The sequence below is a fragment of the Suillus clintonianus genome, assembly GCF_016758775.1.
Source record: "Suillus clintonianus strain FC179 chromosome Unknown DEU56scaffold_65, whole genome shotgun sequence".
NCBI lineage: Eukaryota > Fungi > Basidiomycota > Agaricomycetes > Boletales > Suillaceae > Suillus > Suillus clintonianus.
In genome coordinates, this window is record NW_024539289.1 from 63804 (window position 1) to 80391 (window position 16588).

General features: G+C 48.9%; 8 protein-coding genes across 8 annotated transcripts; 3 read left to right on the forward strand and 5 right to left on the reverse strand.

The window, feature by feature from the left end:
• The first annotated feature begins 1176 nt into the window (after window positions 1–1176).
• DEU56DRAFT_817706 (pyridoxamine 5'-phosphate oxidase) lies at window positions 1177–2212 on the forward strand. The gene is made up of 2 exons (XM_041353931.1): window positions 1177–1958; window positions 2016–2212. The coding sequence occupies exons 1-2, from the start codon at window positions 1249–1251 to the stop codon at window positions 2131–2133; spliced, it is 828 nt and encodes a 275-aa protein (XP_041205807.1). The 5' UTR covers window positions 1177–1248; the 3' UTR covers window positions 2134–2212.
• A 599-nt stretch (window positions 2213–2811) lies between these two features.
• On the reverse strand, window positions 2812–4451 carry DEU56DRAFT_982380 (NADP-dependent oxidoreductase domain-containing protein). Its single transcript, XM_041359890.1, has 7 exons — window positions 4137–4451; window positions 4005–4086; window positions 3723–3944; window positions 3514–3664; window positions 3257–3454; window positions 3030–3205; window positions 2812–2979 (listed from the first exon to the last, which is right to left on the reverse strand). The coding sequence occupies exons 1-7, from the start codon at window positions 4361–4363 to the stop codon at window positions 2887–2889; spliced, it is 1149 nt and encodes a 382-aa protein (XP_041205808.1). The 5' UTR covers window positions 4364–4451; the 3' UTR covers window positions 2812–2886.
• A 311-nt stretch (window positions 4452–4762) lies between these two features.
• Window positions 4763–5281, reverse strand: DEU56DRAFT_817710 (Cerato-platanin; the record flags this gene model as incomplete). The annotated part of the gene is made up of 1 exon (XM_041353932.1): window positions 4763–5281. The coding sequence occupies exon 1, from the start codon at window positions 5194–5196 to the stop codon at window positions 4765–4767; it is 432 nt and encodes a 143-aa protein (XP_041205809.1). The 5' UTR covers window positions 5197–5281.
• A 901-nt stretch (window positions 5282–6182) lies between these two features.
• On the reverse strand, window positions 6183–7768 carry DEU56DRAFT_498423 (fructose-bisphosphate aldolase). The gene is made up of 5 exons (XM_041346510.1): window positions 7731–7768; window positions 7213–7674; window positions 6697–7146; window positions 6497–6643; window positions 6183–6435 (listed from the first exon to the last, which is right to left on the reverse strand). The coding sequence occupies exons 2-5, from the start codon at window positions 7583–7585 to the stop codon at window positions 6203–6205; spliced, it is 1203 nt and encodes a 400-aa protein (XP_041205810.1). The 5' UTR covers window positions 7586–7674; window positions 7731–7768; the 3' UTR covers window positions 6183–6202.
• Window positions 7769–8143: 375 nt separating this feature from the next.
• Window positions 8144–8984, forward strand: DEU56DRAFT_817719 (uncharacterized protein). Its single transcript, XM_041353933.1, has 3 exons — window positions 8144–8385; window positions 8443–8504; window positions 8561–8984. The coding sequence occupies exons 1-3, from the start codon at window positions 8181–8183 to the stop codon at window positions 8705–8707; spliced, it is 414 nt and encodes a 137-aa protein (XP_041205811.1). The 5' UTR covers window positions 8144–8180; the 3' UTR covers window positions 8708–8984.
• A 35-nt stretch (window positions 8985–9019) lies between these two features.
• Window positions 9020–11091, forward strand: DEU56DRAFT_817722 (uncharacterized protein). The gene is made up of 3 exons (XM_041353934.1): window positions 9020–9135; window positions 9193–10061; window positions 10115–11091. The coding sequence occupies exons 1-3, from the start codon at window positions 9060–9062 to the stop codon at window positions 10904–10906; spliced, it is 1737 nt and encodes a 578-aa protein (XP_041205812.1). The 5' UTR covers window positions 9020–9059; the 3' UTR covers window positions 10907–11091.
• Window positions 11092–12605: 1514 nt separating this feature from the next.
• DEU56DRAFT_817730 (peptidyl-prolyl cis-trans isomerase) lies at window positions 12606–13774 on the reverse strand. The gene is made up of 7 exons (XM_041353935.1): window positions 13660–13774; window positions 13546–13603; window positions 13423–13489; window positions 13311–13369; window positions 12830–13260; window positions 12686–12766; window positions 12606–12628 (listed from the first exon to the last, which is right to left on the reverse strand). Exons 1-5 carry the CDS (start codon window positions 13660–13662, stop codon window positions 13097–13099), a joined length of 351 nt encoding a protein of 116 aa, XP_041205813.1. The 5' UTR covers window positions 13663–13774; the 3' UTR covers window positions 12606–12628; window positions 12686–12766; window positions 12830–13096.
• On the reverse strand, window positions 13775–14970 carry DEU56DRAFT_817738 (uncharacterized protein). The gene is made up of 2 exons (XM_041353936.1): window positions 13965–14970; window positions 13775–13905 (listed from the first exon to the last, which is right to left on the reverse strand). The coding sequence occupies exon 1, from the start codon at window positions 14662–14664 to the stop codon at window positions 14236–14238; it is 429 nt and encodes a 142-aa protein (XP_041205814.1). The 5' UTR covers window positions 14665–14970; the 3' UTR covers window positions 13775–13905; window positions 13965–14235.
• Between the last annotated feature and the right edge of the window lie 1618 nt (window positions 14971–16588).

The following is a 16588-nucleotide window of genomic DNA, read 5'->3' on the forward strand; positions in this document are numbered from 1 at the left end:
CCCATACAGGACGGGAGATGGCAACTGAAGGGCCATATAGATTAGTTACTGTTCCTGCCCCTACTGGTACTGTTAGGTAAAATGGTTGAAACAAGCTGAGAGCTCCAGCAAATCTCTGTCACTTCCCACTGACAGCAAGCTTAGATTCTCAAAGACGAACACCCCTGTGAAACTCGTGTTCGTGTAAGCGTCCGGTCGTTCTATCCAGCTGCCAGACTTGACATGGATACTGCGCCAAGCGAGTATCGCCACCTTCATCAATCCGTTGCTGTGCCCGAGGTAATCCTATCTGTGTTCTCATCATAATTAACTCACAAACTTGCAGCCTGATTTGATCAAACGCCAAGTTAGCGAGCCTCGGCTCGAGTTGGGTTTGTGTACACCCGGTGGCATCAGCCTAAGTGCACCCTCACACGACTCGTAAGTTAAGCTACTCCTTATTGAGAGTAGCAAAGCGTCTACTGACGTGCCAGACGACCTATCTTTATACATAGATAGGCGGGCTGAACGTAAACAGAATGGAAGCTCATCTAGTAAAATCGTTCAAACACCAACAACGTACGAATATAATTTTATATGCAAATGAGTTATTTGGGCCGACCACATTGCAGACCCTAGGTCGATGAGACTATAACAGAAAGAAAGCTAAGTGAGTTATGAGCGTAGATCATCACCCAGTCTGAGAGGATCCTTTCACGTTTCGCCTCGAGAGAGATCGCAACTGATTGTGGGATACACCTGCCCATCGATAAGATGGATATGCCGTACATGGAGCACTCGCTTACGGGGTTCGCGATGTTGGTGAATGTTAAAGTTTATTCATCTATCTCTTCTCGCGCTTGCCTGGTGTTCGTCAGAATATGATCGTAGAGAGCTTCTGGCATGACGCCGGATAGCATGTCACTGATCCGCGGTCGCTACAAACAACAAGACGGTACGTGAAGCGGAAATTCGGGGAGCTTCGAATTCCGTGTAGCTTGTTGATTTTACCATTGGAGTCTGCAAGCCCGTGAGGGCGATTTTTAGATCACAGAGGCGCCTGAAGATTGATAGAATAACATATTGTGTGGGATGTAATTCACAGAATTGGGGAACTTCGTCAGATAGCCCAGTCCTGTTGATCGCCAGTGGCCAGTCTGGTCAGTTGTACGTGTCGCTGACGATGTACGAGGTCAACACCAATGAATTGAATCCCCGAAGCGATCAGCCGGCAACTTCACTTTATCCTTGACGACGTTAGTCAAGTTCATGCTCTTACTAACCCGTACCATCACCTCCATCATACCTCGCACATTTATCCTGACGGCATCATCGCCTTCTTTTTGTGCCCCTTCATTGACTTCGATCCGCAGTAGCTTCTATCGATCATTCATGTCCTCAGTCTCCGTTACAGAATCAGCAGATTGCCTCCAAGTCCAAGGACACGTTCAATATGATACCCCAGATCATATAACCCCGTCAAATGTCCACACATCTCCCCTAGAGCAATTTCACATCTGGTTCAACGAAGCCCTCAAAGCCAATGTCCGCGAACCAGATGCCATCTCTCTCTCTACAGCGACGGCGTCTGGCATACCTTCTTCGCGCATGGTGCTCTTCAAACAACTAGACAAGCGGGGCTTTGTCTTCTATACTAACTATACTTCTCGCAAGTCTCGAGAAATGGAAGAGAACCCTCAAGCTGCCCTGCTTTTCTTCTGGCGTGAGATGTCCAGGCAGGTCAGGGTGCTTGGTAGGGTCGAGAAGATGTCGAAAGAGGAGAGCGAAGAGTACTTTAAGTCCCGCCCTGTCGGCACCCGATTGGGTGCGTGGGCAAGCCATCAGAGCAGTGTGATCGGGGAAGAAGACCTGCCCAACCGATTGGCGGAGGTTCAGGAACGATTTGGAGTACAGGCATCCGACAAAGAAGGCGATGTCCCATTGCCTGACTTCTGGGGTGGATGGAGGGTTATCCCGAGGTAGGGGTTTTCCCTATTCTCGCCCGCAGATCAATCTTACACGTTGAAATTACACAGCGAAGTAGAATTTTGGCTCGGAAAACCATCACGGCTTCATGACCGTGTCCGATATCTTCGTGTGGAAGGTTCACCCGATGATCAACCGCGGTGGACGATAGATAGATTATCCCCGTAATCTGCAGCATTGTGGATAATAGCCCGGACCGATACCACTCGTGTGGGCAGCACATGAATTCATCCACAGTTCCAAATTTCGCGGCGAGCTGCGCATAGCGGACTCTCCAAGTGGGATTCGAAATTACCTTCTGACACGATATTTTCAACAAAAACCTATCGGCACTTTTAACTGAGTCCAGGATAAGCAACTACAGTTCTCAGAAATCTTAGCGTCAACTGCGACTGTACAAATTCGTGCTGCAGAGAACGCCTAGGCCAACTTCTCTTGGTTGGATCATGAGGCTACCTGCCGGAATCAAGAGGTTCTAAAGCTCACGAGATGCATATGGTGGGACAGTGACAACTTCGACCAGTACGAGGCTATACCTGTAACGGGATTGTTGTGTCGCTGTGCTTAGTCTGCAGGATCTATCAGAGTTCAGAGCAACATGGCACCAACTTATCACCAAAATATCGGGTGATCGCATCGATCACTGATAATCTTGATAAAGCGCGGGGCATTCCTCGGTAAACTTGGCACTAGTGTTCTATCACCACTATACGAGGGTGCACACCGCCGAAACAACGTGAAGCAGTGGCCCACAATGTGATTCAACCATATGCAATTCGGATTGGACCTTGGCAACTTCGGCACATGACAGCACGTCATGATAAAAAATGCAAGTCACAACTAATTGCCAATCAACAAAATTTCACTGATATGAAATACAATTGTAACAAAATTGGAACTGCTGTGTTTAGGAATTAATGCTTAGTCCTTTGACGGTCTAATCGGTTCGACGCGCGGGACCTTCTCGAAATGAGCGGTGTGAGAGAGAAGCATGGTAGGAGATGACCCATCGCCCTGCGAGATGCGTCAGCTTGGTGTATACGACTGAGACAGACACTACGCACAATCATGGTGGTCGGGAAACCTGGATCAAACGGGATAATGCTTTCCAAATACCTGATCTGTTCGGGGGACAAAGATATGTCAAGCGCCTCGATATTCCCATATAGTTGCTCGACTTTGCGCCCCCCAACGAGGGGGAAAACGTACGGCGTTTTCTGCATAAGGTATGCGATGGCCACTGCATCCCCCCTCATTGATTTATTTTTATGATGGATGCAATAAAACTTACCAGCGGTGATGTGAGTGGCCCCGACCTCCTTGGCTACCTTTTCTAGCGCCTGAGACACCTTCTTTTCATTTTCGCTACGTTCCCAAGATTGGGCCATGAAATCCCTTCCCTTCTCTCCCGTCTCACGGCGCCTCTGCTCCTCTTCATCTGTACGGAATTTACCGCTGGCGAGAACGTTCCAGGGTGCGAGCGCCATGCCTATTGAATCATACGATTGATTAATGAGGACCACTCAGCCCACGCAACTGCGGCTGTACCTTCGGCGCGGGCCATGGGAATTATGTCGCGCTCGAATGAGCGCTCCAAGACGTTCCACATGCCTTGATAGATCACGAAGGGAGTTTTCCCGTAATCCCGAGCATATTGGTTCGCCTTGGACACAATCCAGGCAGGTGTGTCAGAGATACCCTGATACAGCGGGTTTAAATAACTCAATAAAATGACAGGGGCTTTTGATATGCTTTACCAGGTAGAGAACTTTGCCCTGCTGAATAAGGATGTGCAGTCCATTCATGACCTCCTCGATACTGGTATCGAAATCCCACCAGTGGAGATAAAAGATGTCGATGTAGGATGTTCGGAGTTTCTTCAGGCTCGCCTCCACACTGATACGCATCGATTTGACATTGTTTCCAGTATAGTTGACCTTCTGTGCTTCATCGGAGCCTCGTTTGAAGTTCGTAGTGTACTGTTCGAGAGATAGCCCTCAACTCACAAGATATGTCGTGAATTGTTGGTAACAACTAACCTTTGTAGCAATGACAAGTTGGTCACGAATACCACGCGTTTCAGCCCACTCGCCGATGATCTCCTCTGAGCTTTCGTCTTGGCTATAATACTCCACTTAGGGAGGCTCACAGCACGGCAACATGATGCTCACTAATTGTTCGCAGTATCAATGAAATTCCCGCCTGCATCGAAATAGGCGTTAAGCAGCTTCACTGAGGAGTCCTTGTCCATTGCACCCATTCCGTATTGGTGCCATTTGTCCCCAATGGACATAGCTCCCAATGCGAGTGGGGAAACGTGCACGCCCGCAGAGGGGGCCAGGGCACGATAAATGCCGAGCTTGGTGGGCGGTTTGGGAGCAAGTTCATAGATACTCATGATGATAAGAAAGAGAATAAATCGTTCATGCCCCTGTCACATCCTGGCTTATAACCCCCTCGCAGGCGTCGATGCACGATGACACTCGATGATGCAACACGACGATCAAGACAGAATATCCATATATAGACAGTCAAGTTAATGCAAGTCCAGCCACCGACTCTAACACAATGAACAGGTGAGTACTGTGAACGACTGTACAGTAAAAGAAATCCAAAATCCAAATACACATAAGAGCAGCGGTAGAAGAAGCAAACCGGTGAGACGAAAGGTCCGTAATGTAAGCTAAGAATACTTCAAACTTCAAACTTCAAGATATTCTGGTGACAAGTACACTCCTACTTCAAAGTAAGCTTTTGTTCGCGTTGGCACAGACGGATTGTAAAACGACTTGCCTTTCTTTACATGCCACAGAAGCTTGTGGCTACCTGGGTGGCGGTAGCAGAGACCTTGCCCGAAGCGACACCAGTGTTGTCCGTCAACTTGTTAAATGCCTCCAACGACAGGTTGTATGTGTACGCTGCATCAACAGCGGTGATATAGATGCTCTCATGTTTCCCAGTGGGAGTGGTGTACTTCAAATTCCAGCAGGTACCGCACAGAGCCGAATTCCAAGTGAGGTTGGGAATACCCCCAATGTTGGGGAAAGACGGAAGAGAGCCGAAAGTGGTGTAGCCCTTTGTCAAGAGGCCATTGGCACCGTTAGAGCAGGCGACTTGGGATAGAGAGGTAGCCGAATTGTCATAGAAGTTGTCGTAGGTCACATATACCTGCGTCGCAAAAGCGGGCAGGGCAAAGACAGAGAGAAGAGCGACAACAGAGGAAAGCTTCATTGTGCAGAGAAGTTGTTTGAAGATTGACTTGTTTGGGGACTGTATTGTTAATGACTGACCTCTGGAAGTTGACCAGACTTTATAGTCCATGGCCATCGAGAAACGGAGCGCGCATAGCCAGAATTTGGACTGGGGATACGCAGCTAGACCGCAAAGGACGAAAGACAGTAATGGACTCAATTACCGGATGACAGTTGTCAGTGCTTGTGCCTGCAAACCTATGGGACGAGGCAGGACACGTAGCGGGATATTGTGACCGTTTAACACTCAAATACGGTGACCTGGGTGCTGGAGACGACGTTGTTGTGTATTGAACTCGCTATAGGGGCGTTTACATAACTCCATGATTGGCTGCCATGGCGCCTTCGACCACCGACAGCACTGTCTCTTGTCTTGGCAGTATGATGCCATGTACTCTTCACGAATATGGGCGCGAAATCAGGAGCGATCAGGAGAGAATGGCCATATGACCCCGCGCCGAGAGTATGACCAACTACATGCAGCCTTTAGCAGGTTACAGTGCATAAATGTAGTTTACGTACGGTGGACTTTCGCCATGCCTGCATTGATATATGCTATTCAGCCGTCCCTGGATATGTCAATGAACCGACTGCACTGTAAGTCTGCAGCCCTTTCCTACAAATGGACATCACCAATTAACTGTGCCATGGACAAATAGCGCTGTGCTGGTCGGACCATGCGGCGTGTTTCAAGGCCGTGTTTGTCCATTTCAGTTATTGCCCCTGACGAAAGGAAGACAGCACAAGAAATGTAAATAAATTGCTCAAAAGCATCTGGCAGTAGATTGATGAGCTTAGGATTCGAGAGGGTCGAGTGCTTGTTGATGAACATGCATTATGAGTTCAAATGTGCCTCTTCTATGCTTCCTCATCGTGATTTTGCGGCAAGTATGTCTCATACCGAGGCGATGGCGACGGACATGAGTCATAGACATCTATTATTTTGAAAGTTGACTGAAAACGGATGAGATCCAATATTTAGGGCTTCAAGCCTCGCCTTTCGCTGCGAGCCAGCAAGCCTTAGCCCTGGCCTCAAACGCAGATTGTGCACCAGTTTCATCACCCTTCACCCACTTCTGCATAGCATCGCCCTGCAGACCGCGTCCAAATGAGAACGTCAGATGAGGTAGACGAGACAGAGGAGAGTTAGCGGGAGCCTTATTGGCGACAACATTGACCGCGTTGAGGTACTTCACTGTATCAGAGTCAGAAAGACCACCTGCATGGCAAACAATATCACTTTAGGGTGTGCGAGTAGAAGAGTATAGTGAAGGTCTTGCCTGAGAGGAAGACGACACCTGCAACTGCGACAGGGACTGAACGAGCAAGGATTGTAGCTGTGGCCAGGCCAATCTCCTCAACTGACGTGGTAGAACGCGAAGGGTGCTTGAGGCCAGGTTGCGCGAAGGAAGGCTTAATCAAAGAACCTGTGTGAACAAGTTAGTTACTCGTGACCAAACTCCTCAAAGACCGCCCTTACCCTCCAGCAGCACACCATATGCAGCGCATCTCGCGTAAATCATACTGATGATCTTCACGTGGACCTCGATGCTCTTCTTGAGGTCTGCATCTTCAGCAAAGTCAACATCAGGTTCCACGATAGGAACTAGACCAGCTTGTTGACTGATAGCAGCAAAGCGAGCAAGGTTTTCAGCCTGGACTTCGAGACCAGCCTGAGTGGGTAGGGATGACGAATTGCAGAGGATCGGGGCACGCCATTTGCTGAAACGGGCTCCAGCTGCTGCTGCTGCCTGTAGGCGAGGTAGAAGGTCGTCAAGACCCTGAGTAGCAGGTTCTGAGGGAGAAATTGGAAGAGGATGCGCGTCCGTGTCAGCACGAATGCCGGGAATAATGCCCCTGTTCGACAGCACAGGGCCCAGCTGGAAGTCGAGAAGGGTCTCATGGTACAAGATGACACCCGAAATATATTCTACGTAGAGCCAAGATTAGATCTGTCTGATGGGCTGGGAATTTTGTGATAGGCGCCAATACTTGCCAGTGGGAAGTGATTCGTACAGGCACTCCCTCCACCGCCGTCTGCGCTGTTGCTTTTGAGCATCTGTATAGACTTTCAATTCTCCTTCTGCGGCGACTAGTCTGGCCTCAATGCCATCAATAGTCTCATCAGTGGCATAGATGCCCTTTCCTCGTGGATTGACGAGAGCCTGAGCGGTCTGAATCAGGGACTTTGCGACTGCAGTAGAGTGATGAGGATAAAGGTAAGAGATAGGGTCAGCCACGTCGGATGCACCGGCAGCTCCTCCGCTGGCAGCGAAAGTGTATCCGGGTGTGCTTGTTGTATTGAGAGACATGTTTCTGATCAAGAGATGGTGGGATACAGCATAGGCCGCCACTCCCAGCATGAGCATTTAAGAGCATCATGTCTCCAAAGGTCAGGTGCTCAGCGGAAACGGGGCGAAGGCTCCACGAACCGCGCCGGAGAATTGATTCAGAAGAACTGTGATGAACATGAGTTTCGATCCCATCATTATTCTGCGAAAGTATGAGACAAACCGATTCGCCAGCTGCAGACACGAGCCTTGTATAAAGAACTGGTATATCTTTAGTCTCCTAGTAGATCTAGTCTTCCCTAGGCAGAAGAAATAGAAGGAAGACAGCCGTTCCTCCGAGATTTTGCCATCTAGTCCGCAAACTACTTGCGAGTGGCTCCAAGGAGTGTATGTGCTAGCATGATACATAATCGACAGCTCTCCGCTTCCAGAATTTCATACCCAACAACTCTGTCACAGAACGCCTGTTTTTCTTTCATCAAGGTGCTCCCGGGTATGCAAAGTAACACAGAATAAGATATTTTGGCCATTCCGAGTGTCGTTGAACTTTGAAAAGCGGAAGTTGTGCACGAGGAATTCAATGTGTGATGACCGTGAGGATGAAGGGCAGTCGCTTGAAGCATGCTTGAAGATGCGGCTGTGGCCGCTTGCACCTCAGCCTACATCTCACTTCATGTTCAAAATCAACCACTTCCGACCAACTGCACTGGCCCGCAGTCTCAGAACACCGTGTATACGTTTCTACTCGAAAAAGCCTCCAGTAATTCGACCAACTCCGAGTCAAAATCAGAGCGCTGAGCAAGATTCAGATGATGGAGACTTCCGTCCACCATGGGTGTACTCCGCGTCCCACATCCTCACCTATACCCTAATACCCAGTGAGTTTACACGCTATCACGGTTGGCTGATGTGGCAAACATATTCATAATGATTAGCCGCTATAGTCTATTGCGTCTTCCTTGCTGATTGGGGAGAGCGGGAACATGTCTTCTCGCCCGTATGTGTCTCATCCAAATTTTATTTTTAGCTCGTGTCTGACCTGTGATCTTCCAGGTGCGCAGATGGACAATGAAATACAAGGAATCTTTTTTCTCTCTTTCTCCAGACGAAGCCTCCTTGATTGAAGGGTCGCAACCGCCGACAACAATAGAACTACCGGTTACAACAGGAAGTCAGGAAGAAGGCCGTCCTTCCAGTTGAGGAACGACGTGTCTTGAACCTGCTGAAGGGTGCGGTCTGTTGACCTTTGGGTTTTTGTATCCTTCACCTACGGGAGAGAATCATGTGTTCAGAAGCCACTGAACCAACCCTGTGTAGTATCTTCGGTAGACAGTAGACAGACAAAGATAAAACGATCACTCTTTCTGGGAAAGCACATACTTAGAAAGTTGGCGGGAGGAATAAAGAATAAATGACTGGGTCTTCCTCTGGCTAGGGGACGAGGATGAAATCATTGCTCGGTAGTTTAATGGATGAATTTAGTGTTGTCACGGTGCGGTGGCTGAATTTACTTGCAAACCTTGATGCGAAAAACTGTGCAGCACACGGAACCATGCAAACGGCGAGCACTCCAGCTCCCTACCCTCCAACACATCCTCCAATACAAAATGGATACCAGCCCCTCACAGGTGCGGACAGATGTGCTGGATCATAAACTGTGTATTCATGTACGGCCTTGATGACAGAATCTGAAATTTATGCCATCAAACGACAGTACTTGGGACTGCTTCCTCCACTACAGATAATAGATATCTGTCTTACATTTGAGGCCCATGCACCACTCCATGTAAAAAGTACTGTGTGGCCGTATGACATTCGAGCTGCAATTGCAGCGATTCAGGCTCAAAATGCTCAGATCTCTCAGCATGCACAAGCTCAACAGTCGAGCCCTTCATTGGACTCTGGGGATCAACCTAAATCAACATCACCGCCAAACGATTCACCTTCGGACACAGGAGACAAAATTGCTTCATCCTCTTCTGAGCAGCTGTCAGGTCCCACTGTAACGCATGGCCCAGTCTCTGGTAGTGTAACACCGTCTGCAGCAGCTCACCCACCTCCACCGCCGCAATCCCTTCCGCACTATCCGCACCAACCCTATTACCATCCTTCGTATCCACATGCTCCGTACTACCCCGCGCCGCCCCAAGCACACTACAGTTTCCCCCATCCATATCCCCCTTACCCTCACCCACCTCCGGCCCAATACCAATCAAATCCGCCTCCACCGCCTCCGCCAAGTCACCCACCACCGTTATTCACGAGTTCACCTTTAGCTCATCCCTCTCATCCTTCTGAACAACCCCCGCCATCAAGTACTGTCGATGACCTCCCTAGTTATGAAGAAATGATTGTAGAGGCCCTGATAGATTTTGGTGACCCAGAGGGGTGTGCACCAAAGGCCCTCTTTAGTTGGATGGCATCACATTACCCGTTACAGTCAAATTTTAGGCCTTCAGCTAGCCAGGCCCTCCAAAAAGCCTTCAAACGTGGACGCCTAGAAAAGGGGAATAATGGGAAATACAGATTAAATAGCAACTGGGAAGGTGGGAATGTAAGCACCACACTTGGATCTTTGTTGCAACTTCTGACGATGTCATCTACCAGACTTCCAAAAGAACTACTCGTCGTCCGCAGACTCACGCTCAAACCGCACTGTCTGCCCATCAGGGACATGTATCGTCATCACCTTTCACTCATATTCCCCTTGTCCATGACGCAGATGCCGGTGCTTCGTCGTCCCAGCCACATGTTTCCGCACAAGGACAACCTGGTCATCCTTATGGCTTTGGTTATCCAGGACCGTCCGCGTCTACGGCAAATCATCGCCCTCAACCTGCTCCGTCGGAAACACAAACTGCCGAAAGCCAGGTTCGAGAAGGCGGCGATGCTTGGGAAGCGGCCCAAAACATTCTCAAAGCCATAAATTTTGGACAATTGTTCCAAATCTCGAACGAGGACGGATCAACACATGCAGATACCGCGATGGTGGCTCAAGCGCCTCCGGTGTTTGCCGGTTCCGTCGAGGTATCGTCGACATTCGATAACCAAGCGGTTTCGACAACTCTGGGCACGTCTCTGCCATCTCATAATACCGAGACCCTATTACGCACTGAGTTGAGCAGCGACGAGAGGGCGGCACTGCAGGCTGAGCTTGCCCTCTTAGCCGCGCAGCTGGCAGAGTTTGCAGATGTGAGCGAGGACGAGCTAGCCCAAGACCTCAACCCTCCCAGAAGCATCGACATCGAAGAGGGTTATGTTTCCGCTGCGACTACAAAATCTCAAGATTCTCATAATTCTGTCCAACCTCTGGTAGACCAGATGAACAGTGAAGATGACGATGATGACGATATGGACATGGTTGAAGTACACGTACCGATGGCTTCGCTAATAGCGTAATTATTCTTTGCGTTTTTTGATGTAGCTGATGGAAATATTAATGATACTGTAGTTTTGAATGATCCAATTATTTCCCTTCAGCGCTGTGTTGCCAGTATTTCGCCAAGACCCCTTCCTTCGATGCTCTGAAAGGATGTCATGTCCCAGTCGGGGTTCTCCGATACCTCAACCATAAGGAGCCTGCGGTGCGAGATTTCCCCGCTAGATGAACATGTAATTGAGCTTGGCTTGCGATCTATAGATGATACCATCTAACATCACATGTTACGCACTGACACATTTTTGTGTGACCCGGAGAAAGCCCTTGCCGTTTAGCAGCGCGATGCCGTTCCTCGAGTTCCTGAGTCGTTCTTGGAAAACTTAAACCGACTGATACTTATGTGAAGTGTCCAGCCGAACATCCTCATTATTTAACCTTGCCCTTTCGTCAGTCCGGAAAGGTCCGCATTTGATAGATCTTGATCAATGTCACTGAGTTGTAATTGCGCCCAGGTGTGTTACTGCTTACGTGCAAGGTGTAATTCAACATTGAAGGGCCATGCCCTGCTCCCAATGACTTAATGACCCCTGTAGTCGCGCTATGGGTTGGTCGCTTGTGCTGTGACATCATTCTCGCTTGTGAGTATTCTTTAATCCCTCAGCGAGACATTCAAGACCTGATTATGAACAGCGCTTCTAGATATTAGTAAAGTCGGTAGAGCCGTTCATCCAACTTGGGGTGTGAGTAGTTTCACTATCCAAACTCCACAAACTTACACCACCCTCCGATCGCGTCGCTGGATTGGAGCTTAATTTGTTTTATTAGATTCCGTGCTTCATCCGACACGGGCCACGGCTCCCAGCCTGCTCTTACACGCGTTTTAAGGGACCGATAGCATCGATCATCTTTCAGGATCACGCTTATCCCGTGAATCGTGACGTTTTGCTGTGGGGTCTGCTTTACGATTGGTCGCGGCATTCACGCATATTCACCACGGTTTTCTCCATATGATGCTCTACGTCTTGACCAGGCAATCAAGATCTACTTTCAACGGCCAAGTCCTTTCGTAATTCTTGTAAGCTCCGGAAAGTCTTAGAAACGCTAACCTGCCATTGCAGGCGTTGACCTCATGACATTGTAGAAGGGCGCAGGGATGTAATTGTGCAGTGCCAGCTACTGTGAATGATTTGACCATTCGTGTCGTTCCAAAAGAATACTCGATTTATGCCATCAGCTGAGAGCCATAGAATTCATTGGGCCCGGAGTGCCTACAATGTGCAACACGCTCTGAAAGATCGATAGCACCATACCTCCGGGCAGGATGTATAAAATATCCAATGCTACCGGCAACGTGGCGCAGTGTTGTCACAAGGGGCTGCAGTCGATAAGAAGTGTTTCGACCGATCATGAGGTGAACTCCTTCTAGACTTCGGAGCTTGTGCCTCCGTTTTCTGCAACCCATCACCCTGCCGGTCATCGGGGACTGACGAGATCCAACACCAGTGGCAAGCAGTATTTTTTCATGAGCGCGTCATCTAACACGAACGATCCCCTGCGAGCTGAGCTAGATAGGCTGCAGCAGATGCTCACAGAAAATCGGGCGAACTGCGCTGAAGCTAAAATGCGACAGGAAGCGAGAGCTGTCGCTGAAAAGGATGAAGCAGGATGGGACCAGTTCTTCACGGAGATCCGTGGAAAACTTCATAGCCTGATGGATGATTCGCGCGAGAATAGGACATCAGGTAAGCTGAAACGTTTTAGTCTCCTGGATCTTTCGCTTTATCTCTGATATCAAGTAGATACGTCGATGGAAGTTCTCCTAGAAGCATCTCGGCAAGTTCATCACGAGTCGCTGGCTGCTATCGGGGCTTTCGCCGAAGGTAAAGCAAGCGCACAAGGTTTAAGCCGCTTAATGCTGATCATCAGAACTATGCGATAATCAGAGCACCGGGCGCAACGAGAAGCCCAATATGAGGAATTGTTGCGTTTGATAGGGGAGTACAATCAAAGCAAATGATACTATGATCGCAATCACCATACCAAAGATCCTGGACCGCCTCGCAATTTCGCAGTGGAAATGTCAAAATGCATGAACATACAATTGAGTGGATTGGTACAGAAAGACAGTCACAAATGCTGACAGTAAACTCGCTCCCAACATACACGCCGCGTCATTTAAAAGTCATTAATTGATCTTCAACAATTCAACCTCAAATTTCAAGGTCGAGTGCGGTGGAATGACGGGTGGAAATCCGCGTGAACCGTACGCCTGAAATGATGTCAGACCGGAACTCGATCTTCATGAAATATTCACCCACGTAATCAGAAGAGGCTGTGAGGATGGCCTTCTGGCCGAGCGATAGTTGCGGCACGCCTAACGAAACACTGAATATTGGACAGAAGAAGATGCGAGAAGTCACATACCTTCATCCCATCCCTTGATCACCTTCCCGACGCCTATTTGTGTCACGAAGGGGTCTTTGCTATGGAACAACGATCGTCAGCTTTTATCATGGACAAGAGGTGCGATGCTTGCCGATCTCTGCTCGAATCAAACACGGTTCCATTGTCTAGTGTGCCCACGTAGTGAATCGTGACCGAGTCTGTTGCGATATTGAGGCGATCTTAGTTTAAACACGATCGGAGATACTGTACTTACCACCCCGTTTGGGGAACGTTTTACCGTCACCAGGAATGATTGTCTCAATACTGACGCCCTGTTTCGAGTCGTTAGCAATAGAGGAGATTGATGGTGGACACGCCACGCGCTCACCATTGTACACGGTGACACGTACCAGGTGCGGGGAGATAGATATGATAGGGATTTGTGGCAACACTTATAGTGGCGGGGAGGCGGAGTGCGGATCTTGATCCGAATCTGGTAATCCGCTATGGTCGATAACATTGAACCCAATACAAGCGTTGCAGGAACGTTATCGATATCGGTTCAATATCAAGACCCTATGATCCAAATGATCAGCGCTCAGCTCCCGGCGGTACACGGAGCCTGATTTCCAGCGTGAGTCTCCCATGATTTTTTGCTCGCATCTCCCATTGAAGCTCATCAGCTGTGCACAGCTGGTTGAAGGCTATCGAAGCCATCGATGGATGACAATCATCAAAGCTGACGGTCTTAAGTTCAACATTGGAAGAAGTACGAACTAAGAAACAATTTGAATTCCATGAAGCCAAGGCATCGATCGAGAGTCGAGACCGCCGTACCTGTGCATAGGCCCCGACTTGTCTTATGCGGGGACAGATAAACGTTCAGAGATATTGCCTTTACGCAGGGGGGAAGGAAATCTCTTTTTCTGTTCGCGGAAACTCCTCGATTTATAGGTACGACAAACTACCCCGAAGGCAACGAGGTGGAACGATGGTTCCGATATCCGGGTTGCATGCACAAATCAAGATGAGGGCGGAAAAACATTATTTCTGTTGAGCATAGGTGATCATCTCGTGACGGAGGACAGGACAAATCATGTTCGCAATGAACTTTCGAAAGCCGATCCTTCCCGAGATACATCCTCTTCAGCTGGGTCGAACGGCGAAGAAGCTGGATGATGGCATTGTCTCTAACTTGTCGCAAGGCCAGCCAGTCATAGAACAAAGTGGAAATGGCACATGAACCAAGAACTTTATGCAAAGTATGAGACTTTGTTATAAGACCTTTCATGGCATTGAAAGCAACCGTTGACGTTACAGCCACCGACAATATGAACAAAAAAACATCTTCTAGCCAACCGCGAATGTGGCTGAGAAGTGCGGATGCTTGCATGCAGACAGTCGCAGATCATGAGTTGTCGGAATCCGGTCCGGCAAGTGGTGCTCGACAGAGATGACGCGCCGATTGAAAACAAGTGAAGAGAGTGAAGGGTAGGTATGATGAGGGTAAGGACTCAGATCTGAGCCAGTATACGTAGTAGTGCCACATCACCGTGACTGGCTCGCACGAAAGATTAATCTGCGCATGGGAAGTTACCAGGCTTGTGCAAGTTGTGCCAGGTCGAGGGTCAACCAGTCACATCCTGCGGCAGACTCGCTGTAATAATTGAGAACTTCAACCCGTACAGTCCTAAAATTTAAACCGAGTCTCACAGAGTCACAGGAAGCTTTTGATAGCAGGCGTGGGAAAGCCCGCGTGGACTAGCCGAAGTTGTACAGTTGCTTATTGGTTGCTTATGCAGTTGATTTTTCTCAGTGAATAGCTGCAGTCACAGTGGATGTGCCATGTGCAAAGATAACTGCAGTGCAGGTACCTGCAAGTACTGCAGGATGCTTGCATCGTCACCACTGAGCTGCGAGCGGCTGTTGCCCTCGAGGGTTGGTGAGAACAAACATTGCTGAATCTCTCGCAATCACAATAAGTATATTGACTTGAGAGGAAGCACGAAATTTTGATAGAATGAATCATACTATGCATGCATAGAGAAAGCAGGCACCATGACACACTCGTTCTAATACGGGAGACCACGGGTCGTCCGTCGCCCTCACGCGTCGCTCGGTTACCTGTAAGTAGGTTTTCACTGGGATTATATATTAAGATTCGGAGACTAACGCCTACTATTGTCCAGCGCTTAATACTTTTCTCGTGCGTGCTCACGCAGCCATCAGGTACTTCCGACTGTGCTACCGTGTCGCAGTGTTCCCTAGTTTCAGGCACCTCGAGCTCATATTTAAACTAACCATTCATGATCGATCCGACCTTTCTGGCAAATTTCGACTATGTAGCAAGGGATTTTCCGCCCACGGCTACATGAGAATTAACCGCACATGCGTTGTCATAGGCTGTCATCTGGTCGGCTTCCGGTGCCCTGTGACGCAACGCCGGCGGTAAAGCTTTGTTCCTACTCTTTGCATCTTCCCTGACCTCGTAATATGCAGGTACTACTATCCGCTCAAGCTCACTTGCATGTGTTGCCTGAAGCTTTCCTGAGCACTGCCATGCATTAGTGAAAGGACTCGGAAACGGCAATCTCGTTGGACTGGCTTCCCAAAAAAAAACGCTTGGACGTTGCGCGACGTCTGAGCATTCCGATTTTGAAGCACTAATCATTCACCGTAATTCACGGTCTTATTCATCCTGTCCATTAATGTCGCGTCTAGATAGCCTATCAGCTGTACTGATAATCTTGCTGTTACAGCATGCTTCCAGTGCCGGGCGACGTCGTGTCGCATCTGATAAATCCGCTCAAGGTAAGTACCGCCTTAACTATCCCTGTGACGCTCTAATGCAATAGGACGGTGTTTCCGGTCGCCGGAAAGTACCGCATTTCATATTCTCAGTATCATTACCTCAAACCATCAACCCCACGCTGAAAGAGGTTTTGTTCGGCGATCACCGCAGCTATGGGCGAGTCATCGCCTCATAATGTATCATTGGCCCCTCGTCCATGCACCACGCATCATAGCAGGTAGTCATCCTCACGATCACCGGACACCTCATGCTATGTGGTGTCATCCCGTGACGTAGCAAACGCAAGGAGACCGGTCCTTAAATTTTGTCTTCCGACTTAGTGCTGGACAGTAATTTTGGAAGCGTCTCTTACTTGTCGTGCTGCTTGTAAGTACACACCAAGGGCTGGGCAGGACGCATGTGCCTTCTCGTCACATTATCTCAACGGAAGTTTCCCGCTAATATTGGGCCTCCCCTCAGCCCGGATCTCAAATAGGCCTCAGAGACGCAACCATACATGTATATG

Coding starts and splice junctions, on each gene's coding strand:
- DEU56DRAFT_817719 (XM_041353933.1), top strand. CDS start 8,181: ATGTTCAAAATCAACCACTTCCGACCAACTGCACTGGCCCGCAGTCTC. Junction 8,386..8,442: donor CACCTATACCCTAATACCCA/GTGAGTTTACAC, acceptor CATAATGATTAG/CCGCTATAGTCTATTGCGTC. Junction 8,505..8,560: donor GGGAACATGTCTTCTCGCCC/GTATGTGTCTCA, acceptor GTGATCTTCCAG/GTGCGCAGATGGACAATGAA.
- DEU56DRAFT_817722 (XM_041353934.1), top strand. CDS start 9,060: ATGCAAACGGCGAGCACTCCAGCTCCCTACCCTCCAACACATCCTCCA. Junction 9,136..9,192: donor TGGATACCAGCCCCTCACAG/GTGCGGACAGAT, acceptor CCTTGATGACAG/AATCTGAAATTTATGCCATC. Junction 10,062..10,114: donor GCAACTGGGAAGGTGGGAAT/GTAAGCACCACA, acceptor GTCATCTACCAG/ACTTCCAAAAGAACTACTCG.
- DEU56DRAFT_817738 (XM_041353936.1), bottom strand. CDS start 14,664: ATGCAAGCATCCGCACTTCTCAGCCACATTCGCGGTTGGCTAGAAGAT.
- DEU56DRAFT_817706 (XM_041353931.1), top strand. CDS start 1,249: ATGCTCTTACTAACCCGTACCATCACCTCCATCATACCTCGCACATTT. Junction 1,959..2,015: donor GGATGGAGGGTTATCCCGAG/GTAGGGGTTTTC, acceptor GAAATTACACAG/CGAAGTAGAATTTTGGCTCG.
- DEU56DRAFT_498423 (XM_041346510.1), bottom strand. CDS start 7,585: ATGCTCATGCTGGGAGTGGCGGCCTATGCTGTATCCCACCATCTCTTG. Junction 6,644..6,696: donor ATATGGTGTGCTGCTGGAGG/GTAAGGGCGGTC, acceptor TTGTTCACACAG/GTTCTTTGATTAAGCCTTCC. Junction 6,436..6,496: donor AGGTGTCGTCTTCCTCTCAG/GCAAGACCTTCA, acceptor TTTGCCATGCAG/GTGGTCTTTCTGACTCTGAT.
- DEU56DRAFT_817730 (XM_041353935.1), bottom strand. Junction 13,490..13,545: donor AACGTTCCCCAAACGGGGTG/GTAAGTACAGTA, acceptor ATATCGCAACAG/ACTCGGTCACGATTCACTAC. Junction 13,261..13,310: donor GATCAAGGGATGGGATGAAG/GTATGTGACTTC, acceptor GTGTTTCGTTAG/GCGTGCCGCAACTATCGCTC.
- DEU56DRAFT_982380 (XM_041359890.1), bottom strand. CDS start 4,363: ATGAGTATCTATGAACTTGCTCCCAAACCGCCCACCAAGCTCGGCATT. Junction 4,087..4,136: donor ATTGATACTGCGAACAATTA/GTGAGCATCATG, acceptor GGAGTATTATAG/CCAAGACGAAAGCTCAGAGG. Junction 3,206..3,256: donor GGCCACTCACATCACCGCTG/GTAAGTTTTATT, acceptor GGGGGGATGCAG/TGGCCATCGCATACCTTATG.